We start from the raw sequence: 16,176 nt of genomic DNA on the forward strand, positions 1-16,176 counted from the left end.
GACCTGGCACTGGAGCCTTTGGTGCATGTCTTGGAACATGGGCAGGTATACTCTGGCATACAAGTGGGCAAGGTGGAAGTTAAATCTGCAGTTTTTGCAGACGATATTCTACTGTTTCTCTCTCACCCATCTAGACATCTACAAATATTTTTTGAGGTGATTCATAATTATGGGTCATTTGCAGGCCTCAAAATTAACCCTTTCAATATTGCGTCGTTGAAAGGCGCTGATTGGCAGGCTGCCTTGCCCTCTCATTCAACGGCGCAAGCAGCGCGATGATGTAATCGCACCGTTCGCGTCATAAAATGGTGTTGAGTGGCAAGGCAAGTCAGTCTGCCTGGCCAATCCATGCCTTTCAACGTTGCATCAACGACTGTCTATCAACGACGCAAGCGGCACTATGGCTTAGATCATTGAAAGGCGCTGAATAATGGGCACGTTCCGTGCCCCGCCATTCGGTGCTCTCGCATGTAATTCTATCTGCGTCCAATAGACGCAGGTACAATTATAGTGCAGGAGGGGGTGGCGGCGGCATCTCGGCTCATGGACGATGCGGCCGTGGTACAGAGCCTATTTAGAAGATAAATATAGGTTACATAAAAAAGATTTTTCACCCACTTCCACCAGGTATTGCTGGTTTAAGAGTTGAAATCAGGTTCCCTTTAAGTAGGTTTCTGTTCAATACTGACGTGTGAAACACCAGTCTTTGTAAATTCCCTCCAAAGACTAACATAGCTTGTTATCTACATTTTTACGCCATACAGGGAAAAAAACGAATATGTATGAGTGTAGTTGATTTTATTCTTTCAATATACGTCACACATTGCCTCAAGACTCACAATTATTAATCAGAAGTTGCAGTACTTCCCAACAAAAAGATCAGCGGGTTATTTTGAAGTATTGAAGAAATTACGATTTTCAGCAACACGGTCTTGATCTTTAGACATCAAATATGAATCTTTTCAATCCCAGCATTTTCATAATTCTATTGCATATATTATAAAGACTCAACATCCACATGAAAGTTTATTTCTTTTTATCTCCATTAAAAATTAGAACAAATATATATATATAAAAAAATCTTTTTCTTTTGTTGTGTTCTAACTTTGTTTTATTTATATAAATATATGAATGTAAATATAACTATATATATATATATATATATATATATATATATATATATATATATATATATATATATATATATATATATATATATATATACACACACATACAATTGCAGGTAGGTCTTTGGCTGACATGGGGTTAAATGTGTCCTAATCCATTTGTTTATTTCTAGATCTAGTGGGAAGTAAATTCTTGATTTTCTGAATGCTTTCAGATTTGAGCTTTTTCTTAGCTAAGATAGTTTTGTAAATGATGCAGCAATTCAGTTAGATAGTGCTCGCAAAGTGATAATGGATTATCAATATGGAAATCTTCTTTTCTCCCTTTTGCATAATCACATATTCGTTGTCCTCTGAGAATTCATTTAAAGCAGCTCCGAGAAGTGCCTCTTATTCATCATCTCACAGAATCATGAACCATCTCCCCCATATTTATGTAATAGGTATTTTGTCATAATATGCTAAGTTACTTCCATTACACATTGTACGTCCACACAAAAAGGAAATGCAAGTTTTCTCAAGTTAACTTTCTTACGTTGATATAAAAGAATCCCTAATGGCAATGTGAATGTATGAATACATGTACTAATATGTGTTCTAAAATGGAAAGTCATTTAGCAGTCTGTAGGTTGACTAGTTAGGGTATGTTCACGCGTCTTAACAAATTACGTCTGAAATTACGGAGCTGTTTTCAAGCGAAAACAGCCCCTGAATTTCAGACGTTTTTGCAAGTACTCGTGTTTTTTGCGGCGTCCATTACGGACGTAATTGGAGCTGTTTTTCATTGGAGTCTATGAAAAACGGCTCCAAAAACATCCAAAGAAGTGACATGCACTTCTTTGACGCGGGCGTCTTTTTACGCGCCGTCTTTTGACAGTGACGCGTAAAATTACACCTCGTCTGAACAGAACATCGTAAAACCCATTGCAAGCAATGGGCAGGCGTTTGCAGGCGTAATGCAGCCGTCTTTTCAGGCGTAATTCGAGGCGTAAAATGCCAGAATTACGTCTGAAAATAGGCCGTGTGAACATACCCTACAATCTACATTATTTCTGAAAGAATTCTACCCTTCATAACTTTCATCATAATTCTAATCTGCTGGTGTATAGCCAGAACAGCTGCCCCTTCTGATTAATGGGATACCCGGCTTCAGTATTTTTTTTCACTTCTCTTTTCACATAATCTGGTAGAAATGAATGTATAACAATAGACGCACCAACTCAATAAAAAAAGAATAACGTTCAGAATACAGTTGTTTTCTCTCTTTGCATTCATTACTAACATGGAAAGTTGGTTCAACAAGAGGAAGCTAAATGAAGCTAAATAGTACCTGTACAATATTGACAACCATGAATTGGGCACTGCTCATCCATTCCAGAACACTGCATACCACTGGTGGCAGGAAGTCAGCATTAAATATTACAAAGGCATCTGTGTATACAAGAAAATTGCAACTATGTTTCATTTTGTGAAGCTGCCTGTAAAACTTGATACTTGAGACTGAATCGTATGTGCCATAATCTATCAAAATATGTTCCAGAGGCGTAGCTAGCAGGGGGGCAAGGGGGGCGTCGCCCCGGGCGCACTGAGATAATAGGTCCAAGGGATGGGCTGGGCCGCGGTGTCATGTCCCGGTTTCAACTGTATTTACGTTTTGAGGATGTAGATACAGTTGAATTCAATGCTGGAGCAAGGAGCCGTCACCTCCCTGCTCCAGCATTCACTGTGTAAGGACGGCCGTGAGTGGCTCAGCGCAGACAGGAGCGATGCAGTGATGTCATCGCGCCTGTCTGTGCCGAGCCACAGATAGCACTGACTGGAAGAGCAGAGGAATCTCCTCCATTTGCTGTGGGAAAGGGGATAGGTGAGTATTTGTTTTATTATTTTTTTAGTAGATATTATGGGGGTATTATACTGGGTATGGGGGGCAGCTATGGGGACATTATACTGTATGGGGGCATTATACTGTATGAGGACAGTTATTCGGGAATTATATTGTATGGGAGCAGCTATGGGGGCATTATACTGAATGGGAGTAGCTATGGGGGCATTATACTGTGTGGGGGCAGCTATGGGGGCATTACACTCTATGGGGCAGCTATGGAGGAATTATACTGTGTGAGGGAAGCTATGGGGCATTATACTGTATGTGGGCAGCTATGGGGGCACTATAATGTATGGGGCAGCTATGGGGCATTATCCTGTGTGGGGGCAGCTATGGGGCATTATTCTGTGTGGGGCACTATGGGCATCATACTGTGTGGAGCAGCTATTGGGCATTATACTGTATGGGGGCAGCATCTTGTGTGGGGGACACTATGTGTCATTATACTGTGTGTGGGGCAGCTATAGGGGCTTTATACTGTGAGGGTTCCACTAAGGTATCATTATACTGTGGGGGCCACTATAGAAGCATTATACTGTGTTGTGGCCACTATGGAAGCATTTTACTGTGTAGAGGGCACTATAGGGGCATTATTCTATGTGGGGGCCACTATGGAAGCATTATACTGTGTGGGGAGGCACTATATGGGGCATTATTCTGTGTGGGGAGCACTATGGGGGCATTATACTGTGAGGATAGGCACTATAGTGTAGCTCACTATGCTACGCTGTTTCCGTAACACCTATTCACTTCTATGGAAGTTTACAGAAACAAAGTAGCACAGCAGACTTAGCTGTTTACATAAGCCTGACCCTGCCGGATGCGCCTCTGCAGTTGTAAAAATGCCTTGAGGGGCTCACTGGGTTGGGGCCCACTCAGATGTGTTTTGCCCCCCTGTGCAAAACCCCTAGCTAAGCCTCTGCTGTGTTCTCTATGTTTCCTGGCTTAGTCATACCATTGACATCTTTGAATTGCCTCAAACTGTAGAGCTCACAGAAAACTGTCTCTGGATGATCATAATGTTAACAAAGGCAGAGGGTTCCCTTTGTTAAGTAACCGCGGACTCCGTCAATTGGATTGGGGTTATATAGTGACAGTCTGGGGCCCATGCCAACTGTCTTTTTAAATCACTATTGTCACTTTATTGCTTACACTGTTTTCAAATATTACTACATACTGTGTGAGATGATCCACGCTTTTATCTATGCAGTCATAATTTCTCCTCTCCAAGAATTCTACTGTCACATACCAGTATGGGAGAATATTGCTTGCCACCTGTCATAGCAAATTAAAGAATGAAACAGGGAAGGAGGGGGTTTCATGCATACATCCACACATCATGGCTAAAAAAGAATGGATTAGGACTAGGACAACACTTTGTGCTAAACTCTAATTAGGGATTGTCCATGAGTTTACAGATGGCTGGCAGTCATAACATAGGATCCTCCATTTGGTAGTTTTGTATCTCTTTGTGAAGGATCCCTCCCTTTTTGGTGCTGTCTTTGCCCTGCTTTGTTTTCATGGCTCCTGGGCTCCAATGCAAAATCTGCAAGAGGGTCCCCATCCACAATGTGTCATTAAAAAAATACAGGTGTCCTCTTACGTGGCACTGGGGAACAAGCACTACTGCTACCCCCTGCATCTCCTATAGCTACAACCCTGATCCATGAGTACATGTTGAGAAACTTTGTAAACACTTTTCTATTATCTTTTGCTGTTGTTGAGTTTTTTTTCCTTCATTAATACCGAGATTTAGAATACTATTGGTTTTCTGTTACTGCCTCCGTCGCAGATTCTGCCAAAAATCCCGGCCAAAACAACATGCAGTGCTATTTTTCCGGTAGAATGAAGTGTGCCATGATAGAAACCCAACGAACACTATTATAGTCAATGGGGTCCGTTTGGCGGCGTTGGTGTCCATCATGCGACGGATACGTGGCAGTCTTAAAGCGTACCTAACTTTTCAGGTGACTTTTCAAAATAAGCTGTCATATGTGTGTACATAAGGAATAATACTATTTCTGGCTATTATATGACTTGTATTCTACAGTTTTCAGCAGTTATCTCTTGTGCCAGCTCTATCGCTAATTATCAGTTTTCGATAAGCTAGTGGGTGGAGCCTAACTGCTATTATGTCTACCATACAAAACACACATAGAAAAGAGAGGAATCCTGCTCCCCAACCTCTTTGTGGCACACCAACAGAAACAGTAGCAACATGGAGGATATCATACAGCAGTAATGAGCAGTGTAGCTGTGCATCCAGCACTAGGGTGAGAAATAACACTTACTGGATGCTGCAGCAGCAACTCTGTGTGTCACTCTGCTCCTGCTCCCTCTTCCCCCTCCTTTCCCCTTAGACTTCTTTGGGCAGCATGTCACCTGATCACAGAGTGAGCTGATAACCTTTCTTGTCTCTCAAGATAGATTTTAGCAGTGAATTGAGAGTAAATGATGAGTACAGAAGGCAGGCCGGAAGATGAGATATGCCTGATAAGTGGAGAAAGAGGCATTTTTCTATAATCGGATAGATTACAATGTTTCTGATATGCATGTTTACTATTGATTTATGCAAAATTTGTCGAAAGTTTAGTGATCATTTAAATATGTAATCCAAAATATTTGACTGAAATCATTGCCACTCACAGGGTCCCACCAGTTACTTTAAGCCTATGATCATTTCATTGTCAAGTAAATCTAAAGGTATATCTTTTTCTGTGTTTTATTGAGCTGAGCTCTAATACCATTCTAAAATAAATATATGCAGAAAGGTTAAAAGTTCTGGGGTTCACAAACCTAGCACCACTGACTGTAATGAAAAGACAACTGTGAATTGCAACAAAAACTGTCCTGCATATAGTTCCCCTTTGTTTTGACGAGCTACATTAAAACTTACTAACTCACATGCTACGTTTCTACTATCCACTCCTCTCTTCTCTCTGTTCAGGGCACAGCAGGTCTTGATGGGAGGAATGGACTTAAAGGATCCAAAGGCGACAGAGGTCTACAGGGACAAAAAGGAGAACCGGTAAAATTGATATATTTTTAGACATATTTGAAATATATATATATATATATATATATATATATATATATATATATATATATATATATATATATATATATACATACACTACCGTTCAAAAGTTTAGGGTCACTTAGAAATTTCCTTATTTTTGCAAGAAAAGCACAGTTTTTTTCAATGAGGATAGCATTAAATTAATCAGAAATACACTCTATACATTGTTAATGTGCTAAATGACTATTCTAGCTGCAAACGTCTGGTTTTTAATGCAATATCTACATAGGTGTATAGAGGCCCATTTCCAGCAACCATCACTCCAGTGTTCTAATGGTACATTGTGTTTGCTAACTGTGTTAGAAGGCTAATGGATGATTAGAAAACACTTGAAAAACCTTGTGCATTTATGTTAGCACCGCTGTAAACAGTTTTGCTGTTTAGAGGAGCTATAAAACTGACCTTCCTTTGAGCTAGTTGAGAATCTGGAGCATTACATTTGTGGGTTCGATTAAACTCTCAAAATGGCTAGAAAAAGAGAGCTTTCATGTGAAACTCGACAGTCTATTCTTGTTCTTAGAAATGAAGGCTATTCCATGCGAGAAATTTCCCAAGAAACTGAAGATTTCCTACAATGGTGTGTACTACTCCCTTCAGAGGACAGCACAAACAGGCTCTAACCAGAGTAGAAAGAGAAGTGGGAGGCCCCGCTGCACAACTGAGCAACAAGACAAGTACATTAGAGTCTCTAGTTTGAGGAATAGATGCCTCACAGGTCCTCAACTGGCAGCTTCATTAAATAGTACCCGCAAAACGCCAGTGTCAACGTCTACAGTGAAGTGGCGACTCCGGGATGCTGGCCTTCAGGGCAGAGTGGAAAAGAAAAAGCCATATCTGAGACTGGCTAATAAAAGGAAAAGATTAATATGGGCAAAAGCACACAGACATTGGGCACAGAAGAACATTTGTGAGACGCAGAACAACTGAAAAGATGCTGGAAGAGTGTCTGACGCCATCTGTCAAGCATGGTGGAGGTAATGTGATGGTCTGGGGTTGCTTTGGTGCTGGTAAAGTGGGAGATTTGTACAAGGTAAAAGGGATTTTGAATAAGGAAGGCTATCACTCCATTTTGCAACACCATGCCATACCCTGTGGACAGCGCTTGATTGGAGCCAATTTCATCCTACAACAGGACAATGACCCAAAGTACACCTCCAAATTATGCAAGAACTATTGAGGGAAGAAGCAGGCAGCTGGTATTCTATCTGTAATGGAGTGGCCAGCGCAGTCACAAGATCTCAACCCCATAGAGCTGTTGTGGGAGCAGCTTGACTGTATGGTATGCAAGAAGTGCCCATCAAGCCAATCCAACTTGTGGGAGGGGCTTCTGGAAGCATGGGGTGAAATTTCTCTTACCTCAGCAAATTAACAGCTAGAATGCCAAAGGTCTGCAATGCTGTAATTGCTGCAAATGGAGCATTCTTTGACGAAAGCAAAGTTTGAAGGAGAAAATTATCATTTGAAATAAAAATCATTATTTCTAACCTTGTCAATGTCTTGACCATATTTTCTAGTCATTTTGCAACTCATTTGATAAATAGAAGTGTGAGTTTTCATGGAAAACACAAAATTGTGTGGGTGACCCCAAACTTTTGAACGGTAGTATATATATATATATATATATATATATATATATACACACACTGCTCAACCATTATATTGAAAAATCACCTGCCTAATACTGGCATAGACTTTAAAGGACCTGTAAAGATATTCTAATATCTGCCACCAAGATGTTAGAAGCAGTTTCTTTCAGTTGCAATGTAGAACCTCCATAAATCGGACTTGTTATCCCAGCACATCCTACAGATGCCTAATCGGATTGTGGGGAATTTGGAGTCATTTGTTATGAAGAGGAAGCAGGGTTCAGCAGGGTTTGCCGAGATTTGGACCCCAACAATCAGATATTGATGGCCCATCCTGGGGATAGGCCATCAATTTGTTTTTACTGGAAAACCCCTTTAAAAAGGATCTGCTGCTATCGTCAGCTATTTTGGCAGCATGAGGGGGACCTACACAATACTAGGCAGGTGGTTTCAATGTTATGGCTGAACAGAATAAATAAAGCCATTATTGAAAAGTGTTTTCCATATAGAGGAAATCAAAAGCTAGAGTAATTGCTAATATTTCTTAAAAATATATGTATTTTTACTTACAAAGATCTTGTAAAATTTCTGTTCTGATGCAGCCATCTTTTTTGCCAAAGTGACAACTGGATATATGCCACCCTACTGGTTGTTGCTATTGTAGTAACTTCTCAGTCTAATTGTAAAAAATGTTTTAATTTATTTGTAGAATAGGAAACCATACAGTTTTCTAATATAAATTTATTAGAAATTCTGCTCACATACATTTCTTATAGTGCATGAGGCACTTGTCACAGAACAATGGTACAGATTAGTCCAGTGTAATGTACCCACAGGCTTGGGCCCCATGCACACGACCGTAAAAACTCTTCGTAATTACGGACCCATTCAGTTCTATTGGCCACGGACACATTTCCGTATCGTTACGGATGGGTGTCCGTGCCATAGAAATGTTCAGAAAGTTATGGAACATGTCTGTTCTTGTAATGATGGGGGTAGGGAAACAGACAAGTGAGCCCTAATCTACCCGCCACTCAGTCCCTGCCTACTTGCAACGACCCGCCCTAGGCGACGGGGTACAACTGGGCGACGGTCCCTACACTCAATAAGTGAACGACAGACAAACAGACAAGGGAACACAGAACCTAAGGGAAACGGGGCAGTTGCCCACGGCAACACCGTGAGCAACAAGAGTAGTAAACGAGCCGAGTCAAACCAGGAGAGTACGAGGTGCCAAACGCAGAGCAGGAGAGTAGTGACCAAGCCGAGTAAAACCAGGACAGCACGAGGTACCAACGAAGAAGCAGCCAGCACCTACCGCAGAAGTAGAGGGGCGAATGTAACCCTTGGCCAGGCATTCCTGGATATACTCTCTCATGGCTTCACGTTCGGGACAAGAGAGATTAAATATCCTACCCTTAGGGAGCTTAGCTCCTGGTACCAAATCGATAGCGCAATCGTATTCTCTAAGAGGGGGTAACACTTCGGAGGCCTCCTTAGAGAAAACATCAGCGAAGTCCTGAACAAACTCAGGTATCGTGTTCACCTCCTCAGGGGGAGAAATAGAATTAACAGAAAAACATGACGTCAAGCATTCATTACCCCATTTGGTAAGATCCCCAGTATTCCAGTCAAACGTGGGATTATGCAACTGCAACCAGGGAAGGCCTAAAACCAAATCGGACGATAATCCCTGCATTAACAGTACAGAGCACTGCTCCAAATGCATGGAGCCAACAAGGAGTTCAAAAACAGGGGTATGCTGTGTAAAATAACCATTAGCAAGAGGAGTGGAGTCGATACCCACTACCAGGACAGGTTTAGGCAAATCAATCAAAGGCATAGCTAGAGACATAGAAAATTCCACAGACATGATATTAGCAGAAGACCCTCAATCCACGAAGGCACTGCCGCTAGCAGACCTACCACCAAAAGAGACCTGAAAGGGAAGCAAGATTTTATTACGTTTCATATTTACGGGAAATACCTGTGTGCCCAAGTGACCTCCCCGATGATCACTTAGGCGCGGAAGTTCCTCCGGCTGCTTATTCTTACGCCCAGGACAGTTGTTCACTTGATGCTTGTCATCCCCACAGTAGAAGCAGAGACCATTCTTCCTGCGGAACTCTCTACGTTGTTGGGGGGACACGGAGGCCCCGAGTTGCATAGGTACCTCCGAGTCTTCCGTGGAAGAACGAAGCAACGGAACCTCGGGAGGCATCATGGGGGAGTCAGAGGAGAAAACACAAACACGTTCAAGTCGTCGTTCCCTGAGACGTCGGTCAAGTCGTACCGTTAAAGCCATAACCTGGTCTAGGGAGTCAGAAGAGGGGTAGCTAACTAGCAGGTCTTTCAGGGCGTTCGACAGGCCCAACCTAAACTGGCACCTTAAGGCATGGTCATTCCACCGAGAAGCTACGCACCACTTCCTAAAGTCAGAACAATACTCCTCAACAGGTCTCTTACCCTGACGTAAGGTCACCAGCTGACTCTCGGCAAAGGCAGTCTTGTCAGTCTCGTCATAAATGAGTCCGAGAGCAGAAAAGAAAAGATCAACGGAGGAAAGTTCAGGGGCGTCAGGAGCCAAGGAGAAGGCCCATTCTTGGGGCCCCTCCAGGAGCCAGGACATAATTATACCCACCCGCTGGCTCTCAGAACCTGAGGAGTGGGGCTTTAAGCGAAAATAGAGCCTACAACTCTCCCGAAAGGAGAGAAAAGTCTTCCAGTACCCTGAGAACCGGTCAGGCAACTTGAGGTGGGGTTCAAGAGGTGAGGTGAGGGGCACTACCATGGTAGCATCAGGCTGGTTGACCCTCTGAGTCAGGGCCTGGACCTGTAGGGAGAGACCCTGCATTTGCTGAGCCAGGGTCTCAAGGGGGTCCATAGCAGTGTCAGGGACCAGGGTAGACTAGGTATATAGCGTGGATTGTAGAATAAAATGGAACGAAGTTCCAAGTTTAATGGACGAAAAGTATTTGATTAAAAATCAGGACTTAGGTAGAGAGTGTGAAATCCTGGTAGTGTGAGGAAAAAATATTGGTGAAAAAGCCTACGCGTTTCAGACGCTGCACGCGTCCTTAGTCATGACATGGGCAAGACCAAAGAGCTTTCTAAGGATGTCAGGGACAAGATCATAGACCTGCACAAGGCTGGAATGGGCTACAAAACCATAAGTAAGATGCTGGGTGAGAAGGAGACAACTGTTGGTGCAATAGTAAGAAAATGGAAGACATACAAAATGACTGTCAATCGACATCGATCTGGGGCTCCATGCAAAATCTCACCTCGTGGGGTATCCTTGATCCTGAGGAAGGTGAGAGCTCAGCCGAAAACTACACGGGGGGAACTTGTTAATGATCTCAAGGCAGCTGGAACCACAGTAACCAAGAAAACCATTGGTAACACATTACGCCGTAATGGATTAAAATCCTGCAGTGCCCGCAAGGTCCCCCTGCTCAAGAAGGCACATGTACAGGCCCGTCTGAAGTTTGCAAATTAACATCTGGATGATTCTGAGAGTGATTGGGAGAAGGTGCTGTGGTCAGGTGAGACTAAAATTGAGCTCTTTGGCATTAACTCAACTCGCCGTGTTTGGAGGAAGAGAAATGCTGCCTATGACCCAAAGAACACCGTCCCCACTGTCAAGCATGGAGGTGGAAACATTATGTTTTGGGGGTGTTTCGCTGCTAAGGGCACAGGACTACTTCACCGCATCAATGGGAGAATGGATGGAGCCATGTACCATCAAATCCTGAGTGACAACCTCCTTCCCTCCACCAGGACATTAAAAATGGCTCGTGGCTGGGTCTTCCAGCACGACAATGACCCGAAACATACAGCCAAGGCAACAAAGGAGTGGCTCAAAAAGAAGCACATTATGGTCATGGAGTGGCCTAGCCAGTCTCCAGACCTTAATCCCATCGAAAACTTATGGAGGGAGCTGAAGATCCGAGTTGCCAAGCGACAGCCTCGAAATCTTAATGATTTACAGATGATCTGCAAAGAGGAGTGGGCCAAAATTCCATCTACCATGTGTGCAAACCTCATCATCAACTACAAAAAACGTCTGACTGCTGTGCTCGCCAACAAGGGTTTTGCCACCAAGTATTAAGTCGTGTTTGCCAAAGGGATCAAATACTTATTTCCCTGTGCACAATGCAAATAAATATATATAATTTTGACAATGTGATTTTCTGTTTTGTTTTTTTTATATATATATAATCTATCTCTCACTGGTAAAATTAACCTAGCCTAAAAATTCTAGACTGTTCATGTCTTTGACAGTGGGCAAACTTACAAAATCAGCAAGGGATCAAATACTTATTTCCTTCACTGTATATGGACAGTTACATCAGGGGAAACTCCTGATGCGGAATCCCTGTTGACAGCGTTGCCGATGCTGTGACCGGGGACTCCACTCCAGGAGGAGCCAATGACGTCACTGTCCATAAACGGACACAGACGACAGGAGCTTCTCCTGGAGTGGAATCACCGGTCACAGCATCGGCAACGCTGTGGACGGGGATTCAGCTTCAGGAGTTTCCCCTGATGTCACTGTGTGGCGCTACCTACAAGGGGGCTGTGTGGTGCTACCTACAAGGGGCTGTGTGGCACTACCTACAGGGTGAATCTGTGAGTGGTGGGCTGATGGTCATTTTACTCTGAGTGGTGGGCTGATGGTCATTTTACTGTGAGTGGGGGGCTGATGGTAATTTTACTGTGAGTGGGGGGCTGATGGTCATTTTACTGTGAGTGGTGGGCTGATGGTCATTTTACTGTGAGTGGTGGGGGCTGAGGGTCTTCAAGTGGTTTCCGCCTCTGACCTCCAATTGAAATTATTAGGAGGCAGAATATACCTGCGGCGCCCGTTTGGAGCTTTTTTGCCTGCGTCTTTTGCATTCCCTTCAACGGCTTAAGAAAAAGCACACAAAAAAGGTCAAACAACGGTGTCAATTCAAAATGTGCTTCAAAATTCCTGAAGGAATTTTGAGGCAGATTTTCTTTGCTTTACAAAAAACGTGTGTAAACATACCCTACGGGTGTAGTGCTTTTTTTTTTAGACATTTTCTGTCTTTCTCGAAACAATTTTTGGTAGGGGTGCCCTAAGGAAATTGTATTTTTCCAGTGCTGCCTCGAGTTCTAAATGGTTGGGAAACTCTAGGCTACAAGATCACGCCGGCCTACGCATGGATCCTGCCGTGGAGCAGCTCAGTTCGTCGTGGGAATGGGGCCTAGGTGAGTACAATTTTTGTTTTTGATTAGGGGCACTGTCTACAAGGGGGAAGCGGGGGACTGTATGGCACTGTCTACAAGAGGGAGTGGGTGGGCTGTATGGCACGATCTACAAGGAGGAGGTGGGGGATTATGGCACTGTCTACAGGGAGGCTGTATGGCAAAATCTTGCGCTTTTTTTGGCGCGATTACAAAAATTACATAAAAACATAATGGCACTAAACATGAAAAAAAAACATGGTTTAAGGCCTCATGCACACGACCGTAAAAACTCCCGTTATTACGGGTCGTAATTACGACCCGTAATAACGGGCTCATAGACTTCTATTGGCGACGGGTGCCTTCCCGTTTTCTCACGGGAAGGTGCCCGTGCCGTTGAAAAAGATAGAACATGTCCTATTTCAGGCCGTAACAACGGCACGGACAGTCCATAGAAGTCTATGGAGCTCTTGTAATGATGGGTGGCTACATGTGTGCACCCGTCATTACGGCAGCGTTGCTAAGCGACGTCAGAAAATAGTCACTGTCCAGGGAGCTGAAAGAGTTAACTGATCGGCAGTAACTCTTTCAGCACCCTGGACAGTGACTACCGATCAGTATAAACCTGTAAAAAATAAAAATAAAAGACGTTCATACTTACCGACAACTTCCTGCTTCCTCCAGTCCGGTCTCCCGCCCGTTGCCTTGGTGACGCGTCCCTCTCGACATCCGGCCCGACGTCTTGGATGACGTTTCAGGCCATGTGACCGCTGCAGCCAATCACAGGTCAATCACAGGCTGCAGCGGTCACATGGACTGCCGCGTCATCCAGGGATGTCGGGCTGGATGTGAAGAGAGGGACGCGTCACCAAGACAACGGTCGGGTAGGTATGAATTTCTTTAACTTTTATTACAGAAAAGGCTGTCCCTTCTCTCTATCCTGCACTGATAGAGAGAAGGGGCTGCCGATTAGTGCAGTGCTATTTTGCCGCCAAAAACGTGCTCGTAAATACGGGTGGAATACGTGTGACACCGGACCCATATTTACGGGCACGGGTTCGTAAATACTGGTGCAAAACGGGTGGAATACGTGTGACACCGGACCCGTATTTACGCTAGTATTTACGGGTGGGAAAAAATACGGTCGTGTGCATGGGGCCTTAGGCTGTATTCTCTTGCAGTCAAATCACGTTTTTTCTGCGATTTTACAGTGAATAGACCCTAAATGCCTTTTTACACCGGCCGATAATTGGCAGGTGCAGCGAGCGCCGTTCAACGGGACATCGTTGATCGACGCTCGTTTGCTCCTGTCACACGGAGCTATGGATGGGGACGAGCGGTCGTTATTCTGATCGCTCATCCCCATATGTTATTATCATGTCGGCAGCGCATCTCCCTGTTTACACAGGGAGATGTGCTGCCGACATCGATAATATTTTACTTTTTTAAAACTATACGACCAGCAGATGATCGAGCGTTTGCTCGTTCATCTGCTAATCGCTGCCCTGTTTACACAGGGCAATATCGGCAACGAGCTGTTAAGGATCTGCCAGGCACAGCTTTTGTATCCACGCCCATAGGTAATCAGTCTGCACCTGCTTCTATGTCTGTGAGACTGACTCCATCTTCCACCACTCAGGATGGCAGGCTTAGGAGTGGGAGAGCCTATCACAGCCTGGCCAGACGGAGCTAGCTCCCGCCCTCTGTCTATTTATACCTGCCTTTCCTGTTCCTCCTTGCTTGTGATTCTTCTCTGTTGGTTTCCTGGCCCTGCTGCAGCTTCTTGAACTACTTGTCTCTGCTTCGTATTGACCCTGGCTTACTGACTACTCTTCTGCTCTGCGTTTGGTACCTCGTACACTCCTGGTTTGACTCGGCTTGTTCACTACTCTCCTGGTTTGACTCGGCTCGTTTACTACTCTTGTTGCTCACGGTGTTGCCGTGGGCAACTGCCCCGTTTCCCTTTGTTCTGTGTTTCCTTGTCTGTTGTCTGTCGTGCACTTATTGAGTGTAGGGACCGTTGCCCAGTTGTACCCCGTCGCCTAGGGCGGGTTGTTGCAAGTAGGCAGGGACTGAGTGGCGTGTAGATTAGGGCTCACTTGTCTGTTTCCCTATCCCTGTTATTATATGATTATATGATAATCAGCCAGTGTGAAACCACCTTAAAGAGACTCTGTCACCACATTCTAAGTGCCGTCTCCTACATAAGGAGATGGGCGCTATAATGTAGGTGACAGCAGTGCTTTTTATTTAGAAAAACAATCTATTTTTACCACGTTAGGAGCTATTTTAGCTTTATGCTAATGACTTTCTTAATGCCCAAGTGAGCGTGTTTTTACTTTAGACCAAGTGGGCGTTGTACAGAGGAGTGTGTGACGCTGACCAATCAGCGTCATGCACTTCTCCCCATTCATTTAGTCATCGCATAGTGACACTGTGTTATTCACTATGTGCTGTCTTATACTGACACATTAACGTTACTGAAGTGTTTAGACAGTGAGTAGACTTTCCTTCCAGCCAGGACGGGATGTCTATTCACAATTCCTGCACTTCGTTAACGTTTCTGTGGCACTTACAGCAGCGCAATCGTAATCTCGCGAGATCTCGCTGTAAATGACAGGTTACAGCGAGATTACGCTTTGCTCTGCTGTAAGTACCAAACAAACATTAACGAAGTGCAGGGATTGTGAATAGACATCCCGTCCTGGCTGAAAGGAATGTCTAGTTACTGTCTTAACACTTCAGTAATGTTAATATGTCAGTATAAGACAGCACATAGTGAACAACGCAGTGTCACTATGCGCGGAGTAAATGAATGGAGAGAAGTGCATGACGCTAATTGGTCAGCATCACACACTCCTCTGTACAACGCCCACTTGGTCTAAAGTAAAAACACGCCCACTTGGGCATTAAGAAACTAATTAGCATATAGCTAAAATCGCTCCTAACGTGGTAAAAATAGATTGTTTTTCTAAATAAAAAGCACTGCTGTCACCTACATTATAGCGCCGATCTCATTATGTAGGAGATAGGGCACTTATAATGTGGTGATAGAGTCTCTTTAAGGCCACTTCAGACGTGGACGATTTGTCTCCTATATTCGGTGCTGATTGCGCACTGAAAATCCACTACATATTACATTACAATTTATGTGAATGGGGTTTTCAAAACCCCATTCACATGTAGCAGAAAAAAATCTGCATGAGCTTTAAGGCATTCTGCTGATGCCTAATATGTTGCAAAATTGCCGCGCATTTCACTCTTTACAATGCAAAGGGTTAATTTGCT

At 43.8% G+C, this 16,176-nt stretch overlaps 1 protein-coding gene across 1 annotated transcript in view; it reads left to right on the forward strand.

The window, feature by feature from the left end:
• LOC142750416 (uncharacterized) overlaps positions 1-16,176 on the forward strand; it is a 372,136-nt gene that overhangs the window by 272,592 nt on the left and 83,368 nt on the right. The window contains exon 84 of the mRNA XM_075859419.1: positions 5,960-6,040. Coding sequence (XP_075715534.1) covers positions 5,960-6,040 — 81 coding nt within the window. The remainder of the gene's footprint in view (positions 1-5,959; positions 6,041-16,176) is intronic.

This window comes from Rhinoderma darwinii, chromosome 3, assembly GCF_050947455.1.
Source record: "Rhinoderma darwinii isolate aRhiDar2 chromosome 3, aRhiDar2.hap1, whole genome shotgun sequence".
Classification (NCBI taxonomy): Eukaryota; Metazoa; Chordata; class Amphibia; order Anura; family Rhinodermatidae; genus Rhinoderma; species Rhinoderma darwinii.